The sequence below is a fragment of the Falco peregrinus genome, chromosome 1 (genome assembly GCF_023634155.1).
Source record: "Falco peregrinus isolate bFalPer1 chromosome 1, bFalPer1.pri, whole genome shotgun sequence".
Lineage (NCBI taxonomy): Eukaryota > Metazoa > Chordata > Aves > Falconiformes > Falconidae > Falco > Falco peregrinus.
Genome location: NC_073721.1, coordinates 58,841,641 through 58,869,218, shown reverse-complemented (window position 1 = coordinate 58,869,218; position 27,578 = coordinate 58,841,641). Strand labels below are relative to the sequence as shown.

Genomic DNA, 27,578 nt, shown 5'->3' with positions numbered 1-27,578 from the left:
CTCACTCAAGGAGAGAATGTTCTTTCATACCTTCTTTTTGTTTTCAATATCTGCTACTAGATTTGAAATCAAGAAGAAACTAAAAACAGCAAAAAAGAAAGAAAAGAAAGAGAAAAAGAAAAAGCAAGAGGAAGAGCAGGAGAAGAAAAAACTCACACAGATCCAGGAATCCCAGGTAGGAAATGAAACTGACCTTAGTAACAAACCCTTTTCCCTTGGCAATAGGAGATAGGATGCTGTTTCTCTCTGCCCCTGATGTTTTCCCTTAGTGTCAAACAGTGTGGTAAGCAGGTCAGAATTTAGTTTGTTTATATGCTCAAGCTATCTTTTAGCCTTTCCAGCTTATTTGAAGAAATTAACATCTTTGGCCTGCTGAGGGGTACACTGATAGCTCCTTTTAACGAAAAATGCAAAGTTGCAGCTATATGTAGAGTTGTTGTGATACTCCTCCCATATGAGAACAGGAAAGCAACCTTTTGCAGTTCCTGTAGCCAAACTTCTGTCATTCAGTCTGAAATGTTACATATGCCATCTTTCTTGCAAGCGAAAGTTTGAGAGAGCAGGCCAAGAACTGCTCGGGCTGTTGTCTTAATTATTTTGCATGCACATACAATGGAAAGAATGCTTAGTTTCTGCTAGTTGGAATGTCAAGGAAAAAGTCAACTGTAGGAGGAGCAGAACTAGTTCCATAGTTTTCCCACCTCAAGTAGAAAGAGGATAATAGCTGTTTTTGGGGTGAGGTATCTGTAACTGAACTGTAGTTTCAAATGGCTGAATTGGCTGTAGTTTCAAGTGGTTAAGATCCCATCCTTAACTACTTCTAGAGTCTGAGCAGATAGGCTCCCAGAGTGGAATGGGATTCATCTTGCCTAACTTCAGCCATCTAAGAACTAGTTGATTCCTTACGCTTCTTGTCACCTCTGTGCTGGAGGAGGGCATCTCCAGCTGGCAACTCACTCCATGTTACTTTCTAGTTGAAATAGGTGTTTAACACAAATCAAATTAGGTGAGATGAGTTTTCCCTTAGGCACACGTTAAGTGGATTGAATCTCATCTCCCTGCTCTTCTCAACTTATACAGTCCAAATACATGATATGTCATGTGTAGGTGCATATATATATATATGTATATGCATATATAAAAGGATCTTATGCAGAGTTCTTCACAGTGTCTTCCAGAAATTACTTTGACTTACTTCAGATGACTTTTTATGCTTATTGTAGAAGCTCTTTCCATGCTACCTGGTATTCCAGACAGGCCTGTTAGAAATAGAAAATTTTAAAAGATGTATGACATCTAAGGTTTGAATCCATGTTGCCAAGTTTGCACACAACTTTGTTTTTACTTTAAGTATTTTTTAACGTAACTTTTCTTTTTGCTACTGAATGAATGCAAGCGCCTTGATTTGGCCTTGCAGAAAGAGAAGCAAATGAGAAGAGTATTTATCCAGCTTTTCCTCATTACTTGTTCATTGCAGAATTCCTTCCATTTTATTTCTCTGAACTTGGTGGCAGAAATGTTGAAGTGTAAATATGTTCATTATTTTTGATACAAAGTAGAAAAAAGAAATATACTTCAGATTAATTTCCCTCTCCTGAGCCTCTGTAAAAATGAACTTGGAAAAAATTATTTTGAAATGGAGTTTGCTAGTAGTTTCTGTTTGAAAAGTTTTCAAAGTGTGCAAACAATCTTTGTTTTAATGCATTTCAGTGTATGGATTGCACTTGGTGTTGAGGGACTTTCTGTGCATGTTTTTAGGTCATGTCACATAACAAAGAGCGGCGATCAAAGCGGGATGAGAAGCTAGACAAGAAATCTCAGGCAATGGAGGAGCTAAAAGCAGAAAGAGAGAAAAGGAAGAACAGAACAGGTATGGAAGTCTGTTGCTATTGCTACAGTTTTTGAGGCATTATTACAGGTTTCTGAAAGTGCTGCTTTTTGTTTCTAATAATTGCAACATTCTTACACCTTGGTGTGAATGAATTCTGTGTCCGAGTTTTCCTTGGTCTTTTGCCTGATTTGACTACCTAGGATATTGTTTGACTCCACTGATGCTGTCTGTATTCCTCCCCACCACCCCTCCCCAGAATGGTCTGAAGACAAAGCAGACTTTCATCACAGTCCATTAAATGGCACTTGGTAATGTTTGGATCATTATTTGAATTGGTCACTTAGATTCTGTTACTTAATCTCTGAACCTTCCAAACCATATTTATTGCACATGTGTGACTGTGTCTACATCTGTTTGTTTCTTTACTGGCACATCGTCTTGTCTGTCTTGCCACAGACTTTTAATGCAACTCTTTTTGTTATTCTACTGGCTTTTATTGTCGTCCTCTCCAAACATGAGATTTATTTTTTTTATCCCCTTGCAAAGTAACAATGACTTGTCTAACTTAATAGTTCCATCTTGTCGTATTGGTCTGGCTGAGTCCCGTAGCTTCCCTCAGTGCTGAGCTCGGACTGGTAGCTAGAAAGGTGGTGATAACACACCAGTGTTGTGGCTACTGCCGAGCAGTGCTCCCACAGCGTCAAGGCTGTCTCCAACATTTCCCCCACCTTAACCAGTAGGCTGGGGATGGGCAAGGTCTTGGGAGGAGACATAGTTTGGGTCAGCTGTCCTGGCTGACCGAAGGGATATTCCATACTGTGTGACGTCTGCTCAGATACAAAACTTGGAGAAAGGAGGAGGAAGGCTGGGGTGGGTGGCATTTGTTATTGGTGATATTTACCTTCTGGAGCAACGACTATGCATACTGAAGCCCTGCTTCCCGGGAGGTGGCCAGACATCACCTGCTGATGGGAAGTAGGGAATAACATCTTTTGTTTTCTTTCACTTCCACCTGCACGACCTTTGCTATTGCTTCATTGAACTGCCTTTATCTTGACCCACAAGTCGATTTTTTTTTTTTTTTCCCCATCTTACTTTCTGCCCCCCTGCTCTGCTGAGGAGGGGAGTGATGGAGCGGCTTGGTGGGCACCTGGTGTGCAGCCAAGGTCAACCCACCACAGTCGTTTATCCAGTTGTTATGTCGTATCTTGTATTGCGATGCACAGTCAAGTTGGGAGACTGAACATAAGCACAGCTGAGATGTTAGATGCTTTTAAATACTTTGATTTCTCTCTTTGAATATATACAGTGGGATGCTTAGCTTACTAGTGGATTTGAACATGTGGCACTTGTAGCTGTTGATTTTACACTGGATACCTGCCTCTTTTTAAAAAACAAAACAAAACAAAAACCCAGTAAGGTTTCAGGCCTAAAAGGAAGCTTTCATAAAAATTTCACAGCTTGCTTTTCCTTGTTCTCTCTCTTTCCCCCAGCTGAATTGCTTGCAAAAAAACAGCCATTAAAAACTAGCGAAGTGTACTCTGATGATGAAGAGGAGGAAGAGGATGATAAGTCTAGTGAGAAAAGTGATCGCTCATCCAGATCCTCATCCTCTGATGAAGAGGAAGAGTAAGTAGTAAACACTGGACTGTGATTACTTGCAAGTGTGTGTTCAAAACCAGAGATCTACTTTATGTAAATGTACTGTTTTAGAGAATTGTTTGGACACACTTGCATCGCTTGGATTTGAGTCCTTGGCTTCTATATCATGGTGCGTGGGACTGATTTACCTTGGATGGGTCTGCAACTTCAGTTCTCTGCTGTTACCTTTACTCCCATTTACGCTGCTGTTTACAGGTCTGTTTAGTCCTACAGTTTAGCAGCTGCAGAACCCTGGCGTATTAGCAGGGCAGAGGTGCATGGTGGCTTATCTTAGAGCAGTGGCTTATAAACTGCCTTGGTGTGTGAGTCTGCTTTGCAGTGGCAGGGGTAGTAACAAGTCTGGGACTTCACATTAAGCCTTTCTTATGAATGCTAAGTTCACATATCAACAGGTAACTAGTGTATGATGAATCGTTACTTTTACTGGTAATTTAACTAGTTGGCACGCATGCTGCACCTTGCTCAGGACCCCTTTTTTGGTGATTGTCTCTACTTTTTTTTTTTATTTCTTTATTCCTTTTCACCTTTCCCAATCAGGAAAGAAGAAATTCCTCCCAAGTCCCAACCAGTGTCCTTGCCTGAAGAGCTGAACCGAGTACGGTTATCGCGACACAAGCTGGAACGTTGGTGTCATATGCCCTTCTTCGCCAAGACAGTCACTGGCTGCTTTGTCCGCATTGGCATTGGAAATCACAACAGCAAACCTGTTTATCGGGTGAGTTTAGCTCCAGCGGATTTAGTTCTTTTTGTAGTGCTGTAATATAATATTTGCAGCTTAGCAGTTCCCAGGTACCTGTGAGTGATTAATATAAAAAGATTGCTTATAAGCAGAAAACGTAATTGTTGCCAAAGAAGTGGAGGGGACTGGTTTAAAAATAAATGAATCTATGGGACCAGCTAGGTGAAGAGATACATTTAGCGAGAGAAAGGGAGCACTGACAAAGCCTGTTCTTCCAGCTTTGGTTCATGCTGTCTTGTCTCATCATTTGTATTGACCAAGTAAGGATGAGTAACATTCACTCCTTATTTCTGGGAATGTTCCCAAGTTATTGCATGGTCTCGGTTTTTGGTGTGTTGGTTTTCTTCGGAGTGTTTTGGGTTTTTTTTCCCCGAAGTGTTTCTAGTACATTAGCATGCCTCAGAAGAGAAAGCGATTGAGAGCATAGTTTTGTTTTTCTGTTTCATTGCTGTAACTGCACGATCATAGGATGCAATAATATTCTCTAAAATTGCATTAAAAAGGTCCCTGGGAGGGGCTGCGTTTAGTGTGTGAGCAGCACTAGTGTATTTCATTTGGGACATACATTAACCCGAACCAGTGTTAATTGAAAAAGAAATAGGAAAAGTAGAAAAGTGTCCACCACTTGGTCAGGAAGGCAGAACTGGGAAGATGGAAAAACTGTATCAAGCATTGAGGTGGTATAATTTGGCAGCTCATAGGTGGTGCATGATGCAACTGATTCAGTACCTGATAATGTACACTGAAGAGTCTTGCTTTCCCTGATCTAATTAGACTTGTCAGTTAGTTAAGGCTTTTGATCTCTATGAAAAGGTTTGAATATGCTAGATTAGATTCCAGGAAAACACAAAAAAATCCAGCCCCTTGCATCCTTCCTCTTTTGTATTTTACACTGTGATACAGGTTGCTGAAATAACTGGTGTGGTAGAGACTGCAAAGGTTTACCAGCTTGGTGGTACCCGGACAAACAAAGGACTGCAGCTGCGGTAAGATACCAAAGTCATCCTCATCGATTCATGAATCGGTGTCCTTTTCATAGCAAATAAAACGTTCTGTGTGTGGTTTGGAGATGAGAGCTAGGAAGCAGATTGGGTCTCACCCTGCCATTTAGTGGTGGAATGTTGGGATTGGATTTGTTTGTTTGGGTGTGTCTGTCCCCCCCCTTCAGCGTAATGGAAGTTACAAAAAAACCTCCGGCAGAGGCCTATGATGTGCTGATATCTGAGCCATTCATTTGTGTTAGTGTATGCCTCTTGAGCTCTTTTTTATCTTTTCTCCACTGTTGTTGTCATCAGGTGTTAGAGATGCGCATCATTTAAAGGCATACATGGTTGGGTCTGGCATGTGTGTTACAGCATGGTACTTTGGAGGGAAGAAGCTGAATATGTAGCATTGGATTTCTCTGTTGTTCTTATGGCCTTTATAAGGATCATGAGGTGAACGTTAAGAGTTATGATACAAAACATCCTGGTGAGATATTTGATGTGAAGATGATGTGAGCTATTTGGGAGAAACAGGAAGGTGTGTGGAGAACGCATGTGGATGCAGGTGTGGAGTAAAAACAAAAAGTCTTACCTAAATCCATTGGGACATTCAGTAACTTCTTAGGCTGCCTCAGGAGGGAGCTCCATGCTTGGAGTGAAACTTACACCATGGCAACTAATTTTACTATTGGCTAGTAGTAGTATAGTAGTTAGCTGGTAGTGCCAAAGGTAGTGTTTTGCAGAAAACGTTTAGGGATTTCTGGCTTTTGACTGATCAATGAATAGAAAACTAGCTAGGGATTGCCTCCGGCATGCTATAATTCAGTACTGGTTGAAACATGAAATCATGAGCTTTGTGTTTCTGAAGATCATGCCATCTGTCACTGAATAGGGTAGGTAAGGTTTAGGTTTGAGAGGTCTGTTTCTGTTTCCTCCTGAGCAACCGTTTCCTGCAGACTCACGGTCTAGTATTCCTTTGCATTATTACTAATAGCTGATGTAGGGTCGTGAACTGTGGCTGACCTGACTGAAGTTAGGAGTAGGTAGCATGTGAGCCATGAGATTTACCTTAAGGAGCCCAGAACTAGCCACTTGAATCAGTTTACGTCTACAGATCCAAGATAACAGCTCTGCACCATCAGAGAGGGATGCTGATACACTTTGTTGTTGCAGGCATGGCAGTGATTCACGGGTGTTCCGTTTGGAGTTTGTCTCAAATCAGGAATTTACTGAAAGTGAGTTCATGAAGTGGAAGGAAGCGGTAAGTTTTGTCAGACTTTTAGTTTCTTAGCAGCCTTTTGCCAAGGATACTTTTAAGTAGGAAGTAACCTCTTTGTCTCTTGTGTTTAGATGTTCTCTGCTGGGATGCAGCTGCCCACACTAGATGAGATAAACAAGAAGGAAGTCTCCATCAAAGAAGCCCTCAACTACAAATTTAATGACCAGGACATTGAGGAGGTAAACAGTGTGTTGTAGTGAGGCTGTGGCAATACTTTAAGGTGACAGGTACTCATGGAGTAGAGCACTAGCTGTTGCAGAGCAAGATGATCATGGTATTTGCTTCCTAAGCAAATAAGAAGCTCATAATGAAGTTGCCTAACTGGATAGAATAGCTTGGTGATCCAGCTGTTTGGGGCTCACTCCTGCGTTACTTCATCCTTTGTGCCCTGTTACCTGCTCTTGAACTTGTGTTGCAGAACCCTGAACTCCTAACTAGAGTAGGGCAACTTAGTTCTCAAGTTCTGAAAAGCTGACAGCATCATGATAGATGCATTTCTTAGTTTCTGCAGTTTAATACTTGCTTAATACTGACCAAATGTGATTAGCATCAGATTTTTTGTAGGTTTTAAGTGAGGGGAATGGAGCTGTAACTCATTACCAAGTCACAAATTTAAAAATGCAGCAGAGAGAAAAAGCATGAGTAAAATTCTGTGGCACTAAGTACGTTTCTTAGGTGATACCAGTCTGTTGCTTTTAGTGACTCAAGTATTGAAACAGATACCTCATGTTTGCATATTCTTGCTGTTTCTTCTGCATCTTACAGATTGTGAAAGAGAAGGAAAGGTTCAGAAAAGCACCTCCAAATTATGCTATGAAGAAAACTCAGCTGTTAAAGGAGAAGGTGAGAGATGAGATGATGCCTGCAAGCTTAATGCAGTCTTTGATTTTGAAGAACTGGAGCTCATCTGGATTTTGGCCGTAGTCAGCAGTAAGCTCGACTTTATACAGCTAAAAAGGTGGATCTCAAGGTTTATCGCTGGGTTCAGAACGCTTAGAACCCAGTTAAAGCTATTGCATTCTTTTTCTAAGGCAATTGCCAACAATTATAGCTGTCCCTTAAACAAGGCCTGAAGCTGTTCTGCTTTAGGAACTGATTTTCTTTTTTCTTTTTCTCCTCTTCTTCCAAAGTACTGCATAACAACATTTGAAAGTTGATTTCCTATAGTTCTTAAAATAGTAAAAATAAGTTGTGTTAAATTGTCTTTTACTCAGGCTTGACAGAATTGTCACTCTGTGACCAGTAATTGATATTGAAAAGAATACGCTGCCAAAAGATTTACTTGCCATTGAACTGTTTTACGTGTAGGCCTCTTGGAAGGAACAGGCCTAACAGTGGTGAGAAGCCAAAGTCACGAAACAGAGTCTTAAGTATCTCTGAAGATAAAGATAGACAGAACACATGTTGTTTGTTTTTAATTGTGCAGTCCTCTTGCAAGACATTCTTGCTTCAGTACTGCGCGCGATGAAGACGCGCCGTTGGTTTTCCCTTGCAGAAGGGTGCAATTGCTCTTTAGTGCCACCAGGTGGCACAATAAGCGTCTGGTGGCTGGTAGGGGACTCCCAACTCCCTGGAGTAAGTGGCAGCTGACAGTTGCAGAAATAATCGTTCTTTTCCTGAGCTGGTAAATAGAGATGTTACATTTTAATCAAGCCTGTAGCTTAAAATCATCTGACTGACTTTTCCTCTTCATGCTGGGAGTACTGTTCCTACCTCTTCCTTAGTTTAAGGGGTTTCAAAGGTTTTCAGAGTTCTTTGGTGTAAGAAGTCCCATTTTGCCTTAAGCTGTAAGGAGAGTTTAGCTCTTTGTATTCTTACAATGTGGCGCAGAACATTTGCAACTGGAATAGTGTTAGCTGGCTGATTCATGGGTCTGTCCATTGTTTCTCTGACTAGTTCTGTGGTAGAGTAGTGCCTAATGAGTTATTGTTTGGTTGAAGGCTATGGCTGAGGACTTGGGGGACCAAGATAAGGCCAAACAGATTCAAGATCAGCTTAATGAACTTGAAGAGAGAGCAGAGGCCCTGGATCGTCAACGAACAAAAAATATTTCTGCAATCAGGTAAGAAACAGATATTGGGAATGTTCTTTCTTAAATAGTATCAATCAAAATATACAGAGAAGAGAAACTAATGCAGTAATGAATCAACTGCAAGATTTTGTCTTTTCTTTCCGGTACGATATATTAATGAAATTTGTATTGTGATGGCTCTAGTAGTGTTTGCCTATCTTCACTTCCTTGTATCTGTCATTCAGTTAAAACCGTCAAAAATGTAAATTTTCTTCCACGTACCCCAGGTAGCAGTTGTGTTGCGATAAAAATAATTTATGATCAGGATGAAGCTGTCAGGTGTTTTATTGTGCAGGGATTGATAAATGACAGTCACATTATTTTTCTTTACCCTACCCTCCTTTTTTCTTTCTGCAGTTACATCAACCAGAGAAATAGAGAGTGGAATATCGTTGAGTCTGAGAAGGCTCTTGTGGTAAATAGTGCTGAATTAATACTTCTGTGCAAGTAGAGATGAAATGATGCAAAGGGGGATAATTGCATAGTGAAGTTATTAATTTTTTTTAATGATCTGTGATATTTTTCATATAGACAAATGACATGACTTGAAAGCAGATCACTTTATCCTTTTGATAACTCTGTTACTGACTGTAGTAGTCATGTAGTGCATTTTGTATGGGAAAGAAATTGGAAAGGAGACTTCAGAGAATAAAATAAAATATTAAAGGAAATATTCAATTTTCTGCATTGACGTTTCTGTTAAGGAAAAGTTAAGCTTGTTAACAAATGGTTAAGCCTTAACTGTCCCAAGAGTTGCACACCTATTTTCTGTGTTTTGCCCTGTGAACCATAGGGCTGTGGTTGTGTCACAGTCTTTCTAATCTGTAATCTGTTGCTAGCTTTCCTCTGATCTTGATATCATATACAGCTGATGAGTGCCAGCTATATATATAGTGCCCAGGCATGGGTGGGGTGCTGTGGGAGGATTTACAAGGGGGCAGGTAGTGAACTCTGCAAAACCATGTGCTTTTTCTTCTTCAGGCTGAAAGTCACAGCATGAAAAACCAACAAATGGACCCCTTTACTAGGCGGCAGTGCAAGCCCACAATAGTGTCTAATGTGAGTGTAATACTTAAGTTCAATTGAGGCAATTTGCAGAGAAACATAAACCAGTGCAATGCAGCAAGTAGGAAGGAGAATGTTGTTTGTATTCATTCCCATCTGTGCCATATGCTATTAACGCTCCAGATGCTAGAGTGAGATAATAATTGACTGACATCCTGGTCTGACTATCCCAAAAGAAGGAAAAAGTGGAAAAAAAAAAACATACACACATTTTTTTAATGCAAAGTGTGAAGGACATAAGTGATGTGGGTATGTACATGGTGAAGCAACTGTGGTTTAGACTTCAGTAGTGAGTTTTTCTATGTAGAATTACTCAGATTTAGTTAGCGCTGGGAAGACAGTTTGCTTTAAGTGTGAATTTTGCTTCTAATTAGTTGAAACTTTCCTGAAAGATCTGTGAAGTAGAGAGGAGCCCAAACTTTTGGGGCCTGTGATGGATAAAGTAGTTCAAACTTTAAACAAAAGTTTAAAGAAGTCACAAACTTCCCTGCGATACTATGCAAAACTGCAGTCTCTAGCTATATAAATGATGGATAGCAAGGTGATCAGCTCCAACATCTAAGTCATCTGGCTTTGTTGAGGCCTGTTGTGGAACAGGATAACATTCTGGTATCAGTACTTAAAAAAAAAAAAAAAGAGTGGTCAGGTTGGCTCTCATCAGTCTCCACAAACAGGCAAGGGAATAGAAAAGGACTTTTATTGCAGGGTTTGAATTAAATAATTATTTAAGAAATAATTATTTTATTAGGAAAAAAACATAACTGAGTAGCCTTATTATAATAGATAACTATTATGTAAAGAAAACGGTTTTCTAAAGATTTCTTCTCTCTAGTAGTGTTTCAGCCAGAACTGTAAGCTGAAAGCAAATACATTCAATGGTAGTGTGGACTAGTCATGGGAGCAAACAATATCAACAGCAAATGTGTTTCTTATTTTCTTAAAGAAAGACTTTCTGAAGGCTAACTTTGAGTTTGTTACCTGTGTAATGCATCTGACAGTATCAGGATGATTTCAGTTGTCTCTGAAATCCTGAAGGCTGGGCTAACTGATCTACAGCCTCCTATGGTTTTAGATTCATGGATATGAGTGCCGTTTTAACAAAATAACAGTATAGTTTTTGCCGATTTAAGTACAGTGACTTTTTCTTCCTTTCCTTCCCCCCCTGCCTCATTCCCTTTGCAGTCTAGAGATCCTGCTGTCCAAGCTGCCATTCTTGCCCAGCTAAATGCAAAATACGGGTCTGGTGTATTACCAGATGCTCCAAAGGACATGAGTAAGGCAAGTTTCCATTTCTGTCTCTGTTACGTTCCTCCTACTGTCACCATTTTGCTCTAGAAGCTTATGACTAATAGTAGATGTGCATGCTTCAGTTCTAGAAATAGGTATCCTGTAGAGCATTATCATAGAAAAGAAACAGCTTTTTCTTTCTTGGGGAAAGAAAATAAAGTTTCTCTAGCAGTATGAAAGTAAACTAAGTATGTTTGGGACAGAAGTGGGGGAAAAAGCTGCTGCTTTTTTTCTTTTTTTAATCTCTGTTTGTTTGGACAGTTAAGGGTTGAAGACTTACCTGTAGTTTTTATTTCAGGGTCAAGGGAAGGATAAAGATGTGAACTCTAAATCAGCCAGTGACCTCTCAGAAGATCTTTTCAAAGTGCATGACTTTGATGTAAAGATTGATCTTCAGGTTCCCAGTTCAGGTGGGTGTTCTAGCTGAGTTTGGGGATGCGATTGTCCAGCTCATTATGGTAGAGCTCACTTCTTCCAGAATAATTCTTTCAAAATCATTGGTGGGCTTTGGAAAATGGAAGAAAGGACTCTGTGTTTGTCATCTTGGCAAGTATCTTGAACTGAGGAGGTGGGGATGTGTGCCAATGACATCCATTGAGAAAACGGGAACAACTGTATTGTGTTAGACTGAAGGCCTGTATGTCACCATATCCTTTCTCCAGATGCCTAGGGAGAAAAGGACGTAATGAGCATTTTCTGACCTACTCTTCCAATCTACAGTATCGATGACTTGCATAATCTTTGGGGAACAGATGGGAGCATTGCATTTAATAAGCCTTGATATCTGCCTGCCTTGATATTTACTTCTTTAATTTGTCTAATCACTTTTGAGAACAGATACGCTTTAGGTGCCTGTGATGTCCTGTTCCATAATCTGTATACATGCTATGTGGATAAAGTATTTTTATTTGATTTTGAACCTGCTGCTTTACAAAGTTGTTGTTCCCGAACTGGTATTGCAGATTGTATTTTAGCAAAATTTTAGGGGAACCAAAACACTGGTCAGGAAGTGAAGGTATAGACACAAACTTGCTGACCTTCCTCTTTGTGATCTTGACTTTTTGAGAGCCCGAGATGTGTGGCAAGAACAGTTTAGTGTCATAGTCATTTAGGTTGGAAGACCCTTGAGTCCAACCATTAACTTAACACTGCCAAGTCCACCACTAAACCGTGTCCCTAAGTGCCTTTTAAGTGCCTCCAGGGCTGGTGAATCAACCACTTCTCTGGGCAGCCTGTTCCAATGCTTGGCAGACCTTTTGGTGAAGAAATTTTTCCTACTATCAGATCTAAACCTCCCCTGGCACAACTTGAGGCAGTTTTCTCTCGTCCTATCAAGCTGTTTTGCAGTGGAGGGGAAAGCGTGGGAATATACCAATGCAATTTGACTCACGAGCCTTCTTATTTTTTGCATCACTGGAAGAATATGAGCTGAAGTTCTTGGAGGTCAACAGCTTAGGAAGTGCCATCAGAACACACAAAGACTTAAAAGTTTGTCAAGAAGGGAAAGTAGGAGAGGTTGCCTTTCCAAACTAGGTCGAGGTGGGGACTCTGGATGTAAGAATACGGAATGAGTTAGGATGCCAAGAATAGGAGACTTGCAGAGACAGATGGTTATGTACTTCAGAGAGTCAGCAAGCGGGTGGGGGTTAGGCACTGAAGGACGCTGAAAACCAGGAAGGGTACTGAAAAAGAGAAGGATGAGACACACACAATATAGGCAGAAGTTTAAGTATGACTGGTTTGGGTTTTTTCCCTTAGATACCATTTTGGCATCTTCCTTTGTGCAGTCCCCTTTCTTAGCAACGATCCTGGGGACTGACTAAAATGTTGTTGTAGATGCGGATAGGAAGTTGACTTCTGTCCACTTATTATCTGTCCCCTTGTGCTTGCTATTCTCATGGGACAATGTTTTATCGAAGATCCTGGAACTGAGCCTGAAGGCTCTGTTTGTATTGTGATTTCAGTGTGCTATAGAGTAGTTTTCTTAAGAAGAAATGAAAGTTTGCTTATCAGCAGGAGGCTGAATTGACAAACAATCAAAAGTGCACATGCTTTGTCTATGAAGATAAGCTGTATTATTAACTGATGGTCTAACCTGATTTATACTAGAGAAGCCAAACGCAATTTTGTGGTGAAGATGTCCACAAAAACAGCAAGTGGAAATCTGTAGTTTTCATGTATTTACGTCCTCACTCTTTTCTTATCCCCAACAGAATCTAAGGCACTGGCCATCACCTCCAAGGCTCCACCAGCAAAGGACGGTGCCCCTCGGCGGTCGTTGAACTTGGAAGACTACAAAAAGAGGCGGGGGCTTATTTGAGCACGCCCACTCTGCTGCTTCTGATCCTGCATGCTCCATGACGATGTCCTACCTTTTTCTTCCTCCCTTTTCAGTTCTCCCTTCTGGGTTGGAGCAGCAATGGAGCTGGGAAGAGACTCTTTAAAACTGCCAGTCATCTGTAACATAAACCATTCAACTATTTACTGTATAGACCTCCCTTCTTGCCCTTTCCTCCTGCCCCCCTCACAAATGTGGATCTGTGCTATTTGGGGTTTTCCCATTTCTTTTAGTTTGAGTTTTGTTTTTATTTTGTTGATGCAGCTCGTTGGTCCACTCTGTGTTCAGTATTAGCCTGAGGTCTGGATTTCCATAGGAGTCTCTTGGTGGTTGCAGAATCAGCACTTGGTGATCTCCCCTTACATACCACCACAGGCACGGTGAATAAACATTGGCGCAAGACCTTTGTGGCTGGAAGGTCGTCTGCACTTTCTTCCTCTTCTTCTTCCTCCTCCTTCATCCTAGCTTTGGAGAAGGGAATCTTCAAAAACTGGCTTAGGTTCAAAGTGTAAATTTTTTTGGGAGGGTTGTGTGACTTTTTTTCAGGTGTTTTTTATCATTTTTAAGCTGCAGTACTATTTGTATCCGTCTGTCACAGTTCTTTACGGCTGTTTTGAATTTCTACCAGCTGTACTTGAGCATCTGAAATTGCAAGAAACAAACTCATTAAATGTGATTCTTCTTACTAAAACGGCTTGGCTGATATAGCTGTTTAACTTCACGTTCCCTTTTTTACTTAAGCTTAACTGATGAAAGAGAGGTACACAGCTCTTGATGTGGGACTTGTCATCTGTAGCACATCTGGAGTCTCCAGCTGTAACTGTATGGAGTAGATTTTTCTGGGATGGCGGTGGGGTGCTCATTGGCTGGGCTTTAATTCCTTCTCCAAGCCTCCAGTGTTACGTATTTGTTCAGTCATCGTGTCTTCACTGGGCTCCAGCTCACTTTGTTTTTTGCTTTGTGAACAATTTAAACGGGGCTTCTATAAACAAAAAAAAAAAATTAAAAAAAAAAAAATCACTTTGTGTGGAAGGGGAAGGATATAGTAAGGACATAGTAGAAAGGTCAGTGGGCAATGTATGAGAGGTAGCTGATGCACATTTTTCATATATAAACTAGTGCAAGTGGAGTGCAACACTAGCACAAGAATTGTATGGCTTTATGGAATATTTGACTGGACACAAGGTGACAGCTAAATTATCACTCAGGTGTAAAAAAAAAAATTAAAAAAAATCAAAGTGTAAATATAAGTGACATTTAACAAAGAACTTTTCCAAACAAGATACAACTGAACATGTGGAGCTAAGAACTAAATTAAAAGAGAATTAGAAGTCTAAAAGATTAAGAGGCCCTCGTTCAGGTAAGCGTGCAAGCACGTGTTTGTTCCTACTCAGGCCAGTACGTACATAATAACTTAAGCACTGAACTGGATAGGAATGTTTCTGGGGGACCCTGAAGAGGGAAAATGCTGATGCTCTTCTTGTGTCGGAGCATTACTGTTTTTCTGAAATCATACACTGGTTACGTTTAAACCTGTGTTTGATACTTTCTTGTTGGATTCTTAATGAAACTTTAATCTAGTTCTTATTTAACTTTCTCTTCCTTTTTTTAACAGTAGCTTTAAAGAAACATCATGTAATTGTGTGCAGATTGATCCTATGAACTGTGTATAAAAAAAAAATCAACCTATGAAGCAGCTTGTATTACCGTGTAAACAAATAATTAGAAATCCTTCAATACTTATTTACTGAATATTCCATAGTTCTGGGACACGTGGATTATTCTGTAAATATGTAATCATAGACTGCTTTATTTGATGGCCTATTTTAGCAGCTTCTCTGGAGCTGTAGTAGGCTCTCGCATATACGTACTTTTTTAAGAGTGGATTTATAGAATCTACCATGATAACTTCATAGGAGACATCATGATTCACTGTGTAGATATGCATTTGATATGATTTTGGTTTTTTCAACAGCTTCAATGATGCTACAGATTTGTAATAAAAAAATTCAAAACTTATTTTGCAATAGCCAGTTTTCAAAATAATCGCTCTCCAATGCTTTGCAGAAATACTTGCCAAATCAAGCAATTCAGGAACTGATTTTTCCACAGAAATGCCTCAGAGCTCTGAGACACAATGACAAGCGGTCTCGAAACGTAAAGGTAATTCAGATCCAGTATTTTTAATAAGCTTGCCCTCGATGTGTTGGTTTTAGGTAACACAAGGATAACCTATACTACAGCCAAAATGTTGATGAGACCCTTACAGTGTTGCACGTAACTTTTGATGGAGATAACCAAAACAGGAGACGCGGTGAGTTTAGAGTGCAGATCCGAATGCTGGACTATGACGTAGTTATCTGCACCTATGAAACTGCCACTTGCCCTCTCACAGTCTCTGGATTCTGCTGAAATACTGGGTTTGAGAGGCAACAGTCAGTAAATTATCATGCAAACCTCTTAACTTTGAGAACAATACATCAGGAAAGTTCTCTTGAATAGTTACAGAACTGTGTATGAAAGCTGTAATCTTTTTTCTTTTAAGTGCATGTGAAGGTGAGTGACTACACCTCCCGCTTGTTAGAGCGGGAGAGACTTGTTTGCTTTGTTTCATTGGTGTCCTAGCATAGTTCATCACAATTGTACAGACCTCTATAAATAAACTTGGTTTGTTGGTTTAATAAGGTTGATTGTTTATGCCTTGATCTGAGGTGCTAAGGGTTTCCTGTCTGGATGTTGTTTTTCTAGAAACTGACACTTCATTTATCAGTCTGGATGATTTTAATGAAAATACTAATACTGTAAAATAACTAATGAAAAATAAGCCCCCTGTTTTGCAAGGGTGGCTGTTGACTCCTGGGTAGCTCTCTAACAATTGGAGTTGTTCCTTATCACTAGAATTAAGTGGAGCTGCTTGGAAGGTCAGTTTACTTGCACCTCTGCTGCATCTCATGAAAAAACGGACTTTGCTCATCTTGTAGAAATCCAGGCTACTTTTGTAATCAAAGATGCTAAAGCGTGTAGCTGAACTTAGGAAGCTGCAACACTCATCTCAGGGGGTGCTTGGAGGGAGGGTGAGACACAACAGGCATGACTTGGAACAGGACAAGTTCTGCCAAGATGTAAGAGAAAAAAAATTTCACCCTTGGGACTAGGTTGCCCAGAGAGATCGTTCTGTCTCCGTTTTGGAGGTTTTCAAGAGAAGGCTGGATTAACCCATGAGTAACATGATCCAACCTTGTAGCTTACCCAGCTTTGAGCAGGAGGGTGGACCGGAGATCTCGCTGAGCTCCCCTCTGACCTGTTACCCTGTGAGTCTGTAAGTAATCTCATACTACTTTTTCCAGTTCTGTCCGTCTGCCCTGCGCGTGCTGCCCCGTCCCCCTTCCTACATGCGTCGCACAGAATTTGCCTCAGCCGTGGTGGCTCACCAGGAGCAGGGCAGTGTTTCCCAGCACACGCATCCTTTCTGGGACCTTTCTGGGACCGCGCGTGTGTGCCTCTGTGGAGTTCATGCTTGGGCTGTCTGGGAAACAGAATTGTCTCCGTAGGTGTATCACTGAACAGCCTGGGAGGCTCAGCCTGTTACTCTGAAGAGCTGTAACTGAGATTTGATTAACAAAGTGTTTTTTTGGTGTGCTTCAAACAAGAGGTTTCTACCTCCTTAGGAGCTTTTTTAAAAAGCATATGCTTTTAAGCTGCTGTGCAAGGTCACAGATTTTCAAGGAATCTTTAGGATAAAAGGTCTGGAGGATGGGTTGGCAGTCTTTACTGGCTTTGGGAAGGATAGTCAGCCAAAGGAAGAGTTGTGCCTCAAAGGAAAACAAATGAACTAGTTGTGAAGAAAGTGCCTCACAGTTGGTTCATTCCTAGCAGAAGGTGAAAGCAGAAAAGTTGAGAACTATAAATGAGAGTCTGCACAAATGCTGCACTGGTTATATATGCCAGGGAATGAAAAGGCACGTAGCTGTCATCTCCAGTTTGGGATTTGGTGTCTTTGTTCCCCCCCATCTTAACTAGAAGATACTAGACCATGTTAAGCTTGGAATTTTGGGGGAAATAAGTGCTGTAAATTTGATACTTAAACTACTGATCCATATGCAGTCTTGCTGCCTTCAGCAAAGTAACTCAGTTTTAGGGGGAGATGCTTAAGTAGCTGAATAAATGGGTGAATTTTCTTTTTTTTTCTTCTTTTAGCTGGAATGGTTAAGCACTCAGTGGTTCTACCTTACCACCATCATCAGCTGCTTGAGGTTTTAGCGCCCACCCCCCACCCCCCCCCCAAATGCTCAGTGGCAGAAGGAATATCATATGAACGATTTCTTCAGTTGGACTGCAGGGGTAGCAAGCATGAAGGGAGTTGTGGTGGTAACATCTCAAACTCTTCTAGCTGTTTGGAAATCCACCTGTTAGATACTCCCTTGGGGGTTTTTGTGCCTTGACACCTATCTAGATGTTGGCTCCTGTGGGCCAGCTGTGTCAGGGCATAACAGGCAGGTGTTCCTCGTGTGCCAGTCTTCAGACACTTGACTGTTTTTCTTTAGCATTCCTCTTTCTACTGAGAAGAAGCAGTATTCAGCTAAGCGTATGCATAGTTACAGAAAATAAATAAAGCAGGAGCTTCCCTGGAATAGCTAATATACTGCAATCACCTGTGAGGTGGGGAGGGTGAGTATCGATAGTACTTATGATGGTGTATCTGGCATTTCGTGTTAGACTGCGTGTAGAATACTGCGTCCAGTTTGTGGGTTCCCCAGTTCAAGGAAGATTGCAACAGCTGGAGTGAGCTTAGTGGAGAGGGCCACCACGATGGCCAGGGCCTGGAGCTTGTTCGAGTGGAAGATGGTGGTGACGTGACACCGTAACACCGTCTCTGTTGTTAGCAGCAGGCCGCAAGCTAAGTGCTGAGTCTGCAAGGCCTCAGGGCTGAGGTTGATCAGGCTTCCCTTTCTGGACTCTTCCTGACCTGCCTGTAGCTTTGCTTTACTAAGCTTTGCTGTAACAGCGATTTTTTTTTTTTTCTAACTGGTCAGGTGTCTATGGCTCATGTGTTTTACTTCTGTTTACCTTTGTGTGGCATAACTGTAGTCTCATGTATGTGAGAGCAATAAGCAGCTAATTTATGTAGAATGAGATACTTATGACCAAAACGCTGGTGTGGTGGAGGAAAATGCAGGCATGGTATGATAGCAGAGAGCTTTAGAACAGAAGAACAAAGGATGTAGCATAGAGAACTACTGACGAATGATGGGGCACACATGTGGGACTGGAGACAGGCTTAAAAACCTTCAAGTGGTTACTCACCAGGGCTTAAGTATGGGCTTGGTTGGTTGGAGTATTTTTTGTTGTTGGATTGGGGGACAGATGGGACGGATGATTTGTTTGTTGTTTTTTTTTTTAAAAAAAAAGACAGAATCAGAACTGGACAATACTGTGTTTAGGGAGTAACAGAACAAAGAAATGGTATCTAATATATGTGAAGGGCACCATATATGATAAATTCAGATGTAGCATGGAGCTGTAGACAAACGAGGAAAGAGGTGTGAAAGCACGTTAGCAAACATAAAAAGAACCCAAGTGGATCCTAGAGGGAGGAGGAAGACAGCAGCACCGTACCCCTCCCAACAAAGGACTCCAGGAGCTGGCAGCTACATGTTATCCTTCTCACCAGCCTGGAGCTATTGACTCAGAGGGGCAACAGGAGGATGAACATAGCCCCTAGAAAAGGGACAGAAACAGAGGAAGGTGTGTTACAATTTTAGCTCTATTACTGCAACTACTTCTGTATAGAAGTACTCTAACTGCATTATTACTCTTTCTTTTTATGTAGTAGATCTAGGCTAATAGCAATCCTTGATTTGGGTTAACATTTCCATATGCTAACAGTAAATTCTTAGCTTCATTTATATACATTATGCTTCCTCTTTGACCATAGACGAGATCTTCAGTGTAACGGAAGGGACAGCTTCAGGAGGAGCTAACAAAGCCTTGCCAGTAAATATGGAGAAGTTATCAGGGAAGTAATCTGCTTTTTAAAATTGTGTGTGGTGGGAGAGTGAAAAACAACAGCATAATTTGAAACTGGAGGTTCTGGTTAAAGGTAATGAAACCCCTTGTGAGGACAGTGAGTCAGTGAACAGGCTGCCCAAAGGGGTTGTGCAGGTTGTTATCCCTGGGAGGTTTTCAACTGGGTAAAGCCCTGAGCAACATGGCCTTGGGGCTGACCCTGCTGGGTGCAGGAGGTTAATCTTGGGAACCTCCTGAGGTCCCTTTCCAGCAAAATTCTACTATGAACGATCCTATTTATAGTAAATTCTAAGTGAAACCCAAGTTTACTTCACTATAACTTTCTGCTCCATAGTCAAGCTGCTGTTTTAAAACAACTGATTGGAGTTACCCAGGTTGCCAAAGGCAGCATGTAGCTATTTGCAAATGAGGATTATAGGTTATTGATTTAGTTACAACCTGGCTTCTCTAAATACACAGTCCATGCAAAAGTTCTGTAATTTATACCTTTCAATTGAACGGAAAATGTAAAGAGCAGTTCTGCTACTGTAGCACTGCTGGGGGAGACAGCGACTCTCTTTTGGGAAGAACCTGGAATTTAACAGCTGGCTCTTCCTAAATTCTCAGCATCCTGCATTCCAGTAAGCTGTGGGTGATAAAGTGTGTTTTCTGTAGGGCAAGTAATTTGAGTGAGATTAGGTTGGGTGGAACACATTTGGGGTAGAATGTATTCTTTGCACTCAGTCTTCAGCATTGAAACGTGAGAGGAAATGTTTGAATTGGAAAAGTACTGTTTTCTCTTTACAATTGCTGGCACTTAGTGTTGAAGAGTGAGCCGAATGTTTTAATAGACTTACTACCCTTACGCAGTATGAAGTAAGGCAGTGTAGTTCCGTTTCCTGAAGAATAATAGTTAAGGAGGTGTTTTCTTTGTGATTTTCTTTTCTCAATATGAAGCTTAAAAAAAATAAAAATTAAAAGTTGATCGACTTGCCTTAGTATTTTGATCCTGGTAATAGCTGATGTCTTTCTAATTCCTGAAAGCTAGTTGCAGACTCTCTGCTCTACTAAAACTATTTGTATGACATTCTGAGCTTCTGTCTTTCCACACACTTGTAATCCCCTGACAAGAGAAGAAACACTGAGCCCTAATTGGGTGGCAAAGTGTCATCAGAGTCTGGAAAATACTGACCCTCTGGTCCATGAGGATGAATACTATGCAAAGTTCAAGACATAATACGTGCTGCTTTTGGATAGCTAGCCTTCCAGTGAACCACGTTATTTTCACCCATGTTGTAGAAAACCATCACGCAGTAAGTCATTTTCTGAAATTAGTTTTAAGGAGTGTTAAAGTTTTGAAATAGGTTAATTGGGAAATTGGTGGTTACTCATACAAATGCTTGCAAGCAGCATCCCTGACTTAATTGCATCTGCATAAAGTATCATGGATCCTGCACAAGTTTGTTTGGTTTTAGTAAAGAATTTAGTATAGAATTTTCCTATATGAAAGCTGTGGGGTTTTTTGAGTACTGTTCTGGAGAAATTGCAGTAGTTCAGTGCAGAAACCTGGGTTCACAACTCGTGACCCCATGAAAAATACTCGCTGGAAGTCTCAAGTTAATGTCCGTCCTAGATCTCATGTTAATTCTCAAGTAAAAATCCTGGTTTTCCTTAGGCTTGCTGGGGCAGGTTTTTTGTTTGTTCGTAAACCTCTGCTAGCTTGTTCTGCAGAAAATACAAGAGCGGATGGGGTAGTAAATTACCCTGCAGATGAGTAACTTTGTCAAGTTGTTAAAGCCCCTTTTAGACAAGAATCATAAATACAGCTCAGTGCTAAATAACATACATGGAAGCAAAGAACAGAGGTTATTTTCTGGCACAAGTTTATATACATACAATGACCAAAATACATCAAGTCTTGAGGGAGTTTGCATTTGTGATTCAGCGGGTTGGAGGAAGGCGCTGTGCTGATCAGAAGCTGGAATGATCTGCCTTCGTAAGCAGCATGAACAAGATCACTACGCCTTGTTTCACTGTGCCTGCTTCAGGGAAGAAATTCAAACACTTAAGAGTGAGGAGGGGGAAATCTCGAGAGCTGTAAAATGAGCCACTAAACTGAACAGATCAAATTTCATCTGAAATCCATGATGATTGTGGCTTTGTGCTTTATGAAAGCACCGTTCTCCAATCATTTGTTTGCTCTCCTTCACGGCTACAGACGAATGTGCAATGGCCAGCTACCCCACCTGGGGCACAGGAGTATTTGCTTTGAGTGCCACAGTGTGAATGGCATCTCCTTCATTCCTTCTGTCGTTCTTCCTGGTGGCACCTCTGCCAACAGGTAACTTGCTTCCATTATTTTTCAAGGTGCAATTGCTCTGTAGAAGATCAGCTGCTAAAACCAGCTGTGCGGCTGTCAGATTTTAGGCTGTTTACTGGAAGCAGTAGCCAGAGGTACGAGCTGATGTGAGGAAGCAGCCTGAATGCCAGCGGCTTGGCAGCTGGCGTGGGGACAGTTCTAGTGAAGCCTCTGCTGCTTACCTGTACCAGGTATTTCTCATCTTATTCAAGCAACAACTGACTTGTTTAAATGATTGATGGTATGGCAATTAGAACATTATTGCTTGTACCCCAAATGAGTTTTAGAAGATTACCACGGAAAATTACATCCTCTCCCAAGAGTGGCCCTATTTGCGGTGGTTTTTTCTGGCTGCAGATAGCACAAGTACAAGCTCAACAGTTGGTTTAATATTGTAGGCTTCCTTGATCTGGAAAAAACCCTGATCTATGGGACTGGAAAAGCATATTGTATACAGCACAAACACTAAAAAGAAAAAAAAAAAAAGACAAATTTTTGTTTCGTACGTTGTTCTTGAAGGCTTACTAGTAATGAAAAACAGAGTAGCTGTCCTCTGTGTAATGAAGCTCTCCCTTTGGAAGTATTATAATGGACTATGGGGGCAAACTGTTTTTCTGCTATTAAAGTAAACTTGACTGTTTAAATAAATGCTGTCCTCCTCTGAAAAAGAGTAGATGAATTTTACATACAAAGCAGTCATTTTGCATTTTGAATCGGGATTGGTTATTACTTGATTTTTATTTCCATTACAAACTTCCACAATATTTTCTCAAATGATCAAAGAGAGGAGACTGAAGATAGCAAGGTGTGATGGCACAAAATGAAATTAAAAGTAAGCTGAGAACAATTTTAGCATTCTGTAAAATTGGTTTTTAGCTCTGCTTCTAGTAAAGGATCTGCGGTGAAGCATTCTGCAGTTTGGCTTAGCAAACAAAGTCTGGGGGTGGGAATGAACTATTGTAGCTGTGTGGGATATATGGGATATTAACAAAAAAAAAACCCTTTCACCTTAAATTAAAATCCCTTTACTGCTTAGCACTGAAGAGTGTTTAATATTACAGCATTAATGTTACAGAATTTACTTCTGGGTTTCCTGTCACTGTTGCCTGGTTCAGCTAGCATGATCTGTTCACAGCAGCTCGTACCCTTCCAGAGGCAGATAAGAGTATGGGGTGGGGAAAATTATGTTTATAAATTGTATCTTGAAACACTTTAGGGATGACGGCCCAGAAGCCTGAAAACAGACAGTCCGAGATACTATATCATGGTCTATTTAGCCTCTGTTGCAGCAGATGGGAAGACTCTGTGGGAGGCAGTGGGGATTGGGTAGAGTCCTCATGAGGAATATTTTCACTCACAGGTGACCTGAATTGAAAGTCACGGGGCAGGACTGTTCCCTTGGTGATTATTTTGTGTTATTTCCTGAAAGCTAAGACTGAGATCTTTGTAGACTGCCACACGCTGAAGTTCTGAGTGCTGGGCAGAGGCAGCCTGGCCTAATTCTTTGGTCTTGCTCTCTTAAAGAAGTGGTGCGTAATGGGATCCACTGTAATCTGCCATGGAGTGAGTCACCACTCGTGACAACTTTGTCGATGCCTGGTTACTAAGCATAAGTTATGACTATAAAATTAGAGAGCATTTAAATTCTAAAGGGTGCTTATTGCCCCTTTGTTTTTCTGTGTTCCTGCTCATTAACTTCCACCTTGAAATAAATTCATCGCACCTTGTGTTGTATGTTAATTCCCTTTGCTGCAGTCTCTTTTCAAAGGGAACAATGATGCTAACTTGGAAGTAGAAACCAAGTCCCTTTTCATTCATAAGAGATTTTAAGACAACCCATTTCTGGGACTGTCTTTACACATATTAAGTCTCAACTAACACTGTTCTTCAAAGTACCTGGCTATTTTTGGCCTGACTTCTTGGGGATGGTAGCAGATGGCCATAGCAGAACAACAGATGTTTTTTCAGGTGTTAAAATAGCACTGGGCTGAAGTGGGAGTTTGTCAGGAATGTAACTAGATATCAAATGTGATCTGGGCCTCAGATTTGAAAGGAAAGGCAGGCTGAGTGGGCTGTCAGAGGACAGAGTGAGTGCTCCGTGCTACATGAAAGCATTTCTAGCTCTGGCTGAGTGGGCTTTTCAGACGTGGAAGGTGAAGTGTGGGGTTTAAGCCCGACCGCTCTGGTGCGCTTACTCACTTGGGCTCTGTGCTTTGGCAAGGTGGCAACAATAGAAACCAGGGAGAAGGCACAGCAGTGTTCCACAAACAGCCTTTCCCACTGTCCCCTCCTGCATTGTTCCTCTGCGATGGGGGGCTGTGGGGCTCGGGCAAAGCAAGGTCTGGGGTGCTGGGATGGAGTAAAGGGATCTGGTGTTGCTGAGGCTGTGGTGCCTGGGGGACAAGGAGAATGAGAGGCAGTGCCTCAGAGGCTGACCCATACAAACCTGGGAACTGTTCTTCTGAAGCAGGGCCTGGATCCACCTGCTCCACTGGTGATCCCTGGACTTGTTTTCCCAATCCCCTGAGCTCAGGAGAGCGAGGCAGCAATGTTGCTACTGAGCACGCTGAACAACTCCCCCAGCTCAGCGGCGTCTCGTAAGCACCCTTCTCCAAATGCCCTCACCGCCTTTTTGGCACAAGTTTGTAATAACACAGCTGTACTTAATTAGGTTCTGGAAAAAAGTGCCTGGAGTTCAGTATTGCCTTTGGTTTCTTTATAAAACAATATACACATGTATGTATATTTCTACCCTTAACTTATTACTGTGGCTGAAAATTAACCCTGGGAAAAGGCCAACAGGGTATTGTAGAAAGTCATTCGGTATTAAAAAGAATCGATTTGTCAAGTTTGGGGAGTCAAAGCACCGTTCAGCCATGGCAGGGAGCTATGGTAACTATCCACTTGGGCAAGCACGTTCAAAAGCATCACCTTGACGAGCACATGGGGGCTTTTTAATCTCTTTACCTTTTTTTCTTTAATAAATGGCTACAGCATGCACATCATCTGGGAAATCAACCACATCAGGAAACTGTAGGCTCCTCAATAAAGCAATTCATGTAAAATTGATGAAAATATCATACCTGGTACTCCCCTCTCTTCAACGGAAGACAATTTGAAGGCTCAGCGTTTAGAAAATCTGGTGACTGTTCTAGAAGTCCTGTGGCGGAAATTAGACTGTTCAAAAAATCTTGAGACAAAGCTACTGAGTCTATTAGCGAGGAGAAACAGACACACACAGCCAAGATCCAGTGAGGAGTATTTTTTTTTTGAAAGTGCACCGAGCCACATGATTTGATCAGTCTCAGTGGATTAGCAGTCGGGCTATTTTTACAATACCAAGTGCTTTTTTAATTCTAGCATTGAGCAGGGGTAGCAAAAGGTGAGTTTCTTGAGGGGTTTCTCTTGGTGTGGGAGGTCTAAGACCACAGTCTTTGGATGCAAGTGAGATGGAGTGGTCTGCTTGCCTGGCTGTGGAAGGAGCTGGTGGCTCACTTGCTGAATGGGTTGAGATGGTGTCCAGCTTACACCTGGTAAAATGTTTACATGTTCTTTTTGTCTTGTATGTCTTCATCCCAGACTTTTACCTTCAGGCATAAACAAAGCTAAGACAAAATGTAATTTAATCAAACAGATACTTCTTGAGTTATCAGGAAAAAAAGAGGAGGATGACTGACTTGTAATGGTAGAACGCCTAAGGTGAAATTTCTTGTTCTTGGTAATAGCAGACCATGAGGCTACAAGCTAACTCACATCAGATGTGAACACTACATTGAGTTTCCACAGATTTAACACAGAGACTCCTGAAGCTGGTAATCGGGCTGGAGGGACAGGAGTTTTGCAGAATAATCTCTTTTTGGTCTTAAAATTGATTTGGGATTCATTTAAAACAGCAGAGAGCTTGTGAGAAAAGTTTCACAGTGAAATTGTGTGGTGAGGGAGAAATATAGTAGGTTTTCTAACAGCTTCCCAACAGGAGGGACTTATAAATCCTGCAGATCTGTCAGGTGGAGAAACAAAGATGCCAGGTGGGGAAGGGCTCCCACAAGGAGGCAGTTAGACTGCCAGAAGTTTTGCCAGAAAATACTCCATCACTTCTTTAGAGGGAAAAGCAACATTCCTCTTCTAGGCGGGGAAGGGCTGCCAACAGAGCTGCCCTGCTCGGTCTGATCAAACACCCTTTGGGCCTTTATCCCGCATCGGACAACAGCCAGCGTGGGATGGTTAGGGCAACAGGGTAAGAAACAGGGCACAAAGAAAGTGCTCTTTCCCCTTCGTAGCTTCTCCCAGCTTCTCATCACCCACAGTTCAGGGGCATCCTGAGCCAGAGGTTGTTTCAAAGCTGTTGTACCTAGTGTAACCACCCGCAGACCCAGCCTCTTTGGGCTTGTTCACAGGCTCCTTTGAAACCCAGACAAGAGCAAAGTGGCAGAAGCCACAATGTTTTTCCCAAGCAACAGAAGCAGAGAGACACGGAGAGGAGCAGTCTCTGAGATCCACTGGTAAGAGTCTATTGGAGGAGGAGCAAGGGTTGAGGAGAAAATGTGATGGTCTTCATCGCATCCAAAATTTGCAGAGGAATTGTGTAGCATGGGTGTGATTGTAGACTTTAAAGTAGCTGGTTTGTTGCTAAAGATCGTGATTTATTTTTTTTTTTTTTGCCAAGCAATGAATAGGTGAAGAGGAACTAAGAGGAAAAAGTGGTCCTGGGGGAAACACATTAAGGTACTTTTCAGTTTGGGTAGTACAGGTACGTTTGTGGTGAGTGATGTCAGTGATACTTTTCAAAGTGTCCACTTCTTATTTGGAAAAAGAGCACAAACTGCAACATGAGCAGTGCAGTGGCAGAGCGCTTGCCCAGCTATCACCTCTCAGAGCTGGCTGGCTGCTGCATGTGCTCCTTGCTGAGGCATGAGCAGAGCTGAGACAGGGTTTTTTCCTGGTGTGGGACAGTGAGCATCATTCCCCTGACAGGTAGCTGTGCTCATAATCTCCTCTGCTGCCAGGGCTCAGCTGGCTGAGCTGTGCTGTCCTGAGAAAAGAGAGTGGAGAAATTGTTATAGAGCCTGTCAGGTGCTGTCCCCACAACATTGATGTCTGTCTTAATTTAATTACAAGATAACTCCGTTGGGGGACTTGTCCTAAAATCTTACTGTTTGCAGTTGGGTTGACAACATGTATGATCTGCTCTTTCTTGTTATCCTTTTTTCTGGTATATATTTTGCTAATTACATCAAACGTTGGCTATATGCCTTCGTTTACAAGGTGCTGTGCTGTTTATTCCCACCCTACTAATTATCTTTCATCATTAATGAGATGCCATCTCCTGTCTCTAATCTCTATGGCCAACCTAAATGTTTTTCAGACAAGCTTCCTCATGCTTTCTACCATGCTGCTTCTCAGGTTTTGGAGCAGTTTCGTGCAAATGCTCCCAAGGGTCTCGAATGCTCCTTCTGTTTCCCCTGCAGCCCCCAGTCGGATCTGCCACCTCCAGCCACCTCCTTCCTCTCCTGTTCGTGCTCAGCCTTCCCCAGCTCTGCCCCGGGCAGCGCACCCCAGTGATGGGGACTGCGGCCATCCAGAGGGAGCAAGCAGCAGAGGTTTTTCCATGATGATCTTGAGCCAGCACCGGCTCCTGCAGTCTTATTTTGGGCTGCAAGTCACCAACAGAACAGTCGAGCAGGCCGTTAAAAGGGAAACCATGTTCCCAGCTGGGGCAGGGGTACAGACTCGCTGCTCTTTGGTTCTTTCATCCTGCCGGCTGGCGAACATTACTGCTCAGCTGCCGCTTCAGTTATACCTGGTGCAGCTTTTTCTTTCCTTTCTTTTACGTTTCTGTTTTGAGGCCAAGTCAGAAGAAATGATTAGTCATGGATTTGCTAGGTGTGAATTGCTCAAATGCAGAAGAGAAGGCAACGCAGAGCAAAAAGAGCACAGACCTGCCCTGAGGCACAGCCT

At 41.8% G+C, this 27,578-nt stretch overlaps 1 protein-coding gene across 1 annotated transcript in view; it reads left to right on the top strand.

Moving 5' to 3' along the window:
- The window catches only part of RTF1 (RTF1 homolog, Paf1/RNA polymerase II complex component), a 30,737-nt gene extending 15,463 nt beyond the window's left edge, over positions 1-15,274 (top strand). The window contains exons 5-18 of the mRNA XM_005231554.3: positions 61-175; positions 1,759-1,870; positions 3,325-3,460; positions 4,031-4,208; positions 5,136-5,218; positions 6,389-6,476; positions 6,566-6,673; positions 7,260-7,337; positions 8,435-8,556; positions 8,923-8,980; positions 9,547-9,624; positions 10,813-10,908; positions 11,216-11,327; positions 13,131-15,274. Coding sequence (XP_005231611.1) covers positions 61-175; positions 1,759-1,870; positions 3,325-3,460; positions 4,031-4,208; positions 5,136-5,218; positions 6,389-6,476; positions 6,566-6,673; positions 7,260-7,337; positions 8,435-8,556; positions 8,923-8,980; positions 9,547-9,624; positions 10,813-10,908; positions 11,216-11,327; positions 13,131-13,237 — 1,471 coding nt within the window. The 3' untranslated portion in view covers positions 13,238-15,274. The remainder of the gene's footprint in view (positions 1-60; positions 176-1,758; positions 1,871-3,324; positions 3,461-4,030; positions 4,209-5,135; positions 5,219-6,388; positions 6,477-6,565; positions 6,674-7,259; positions 7,338-8,434; positions 8,557-8,922; positions 8,981-9,546; positions 9,625-10,812; positions 10,909-11,215; positions 11,328-13,130) is intronic.
- Positions 15,275-27,578: the final 12,304 nt, after the last annotated feature.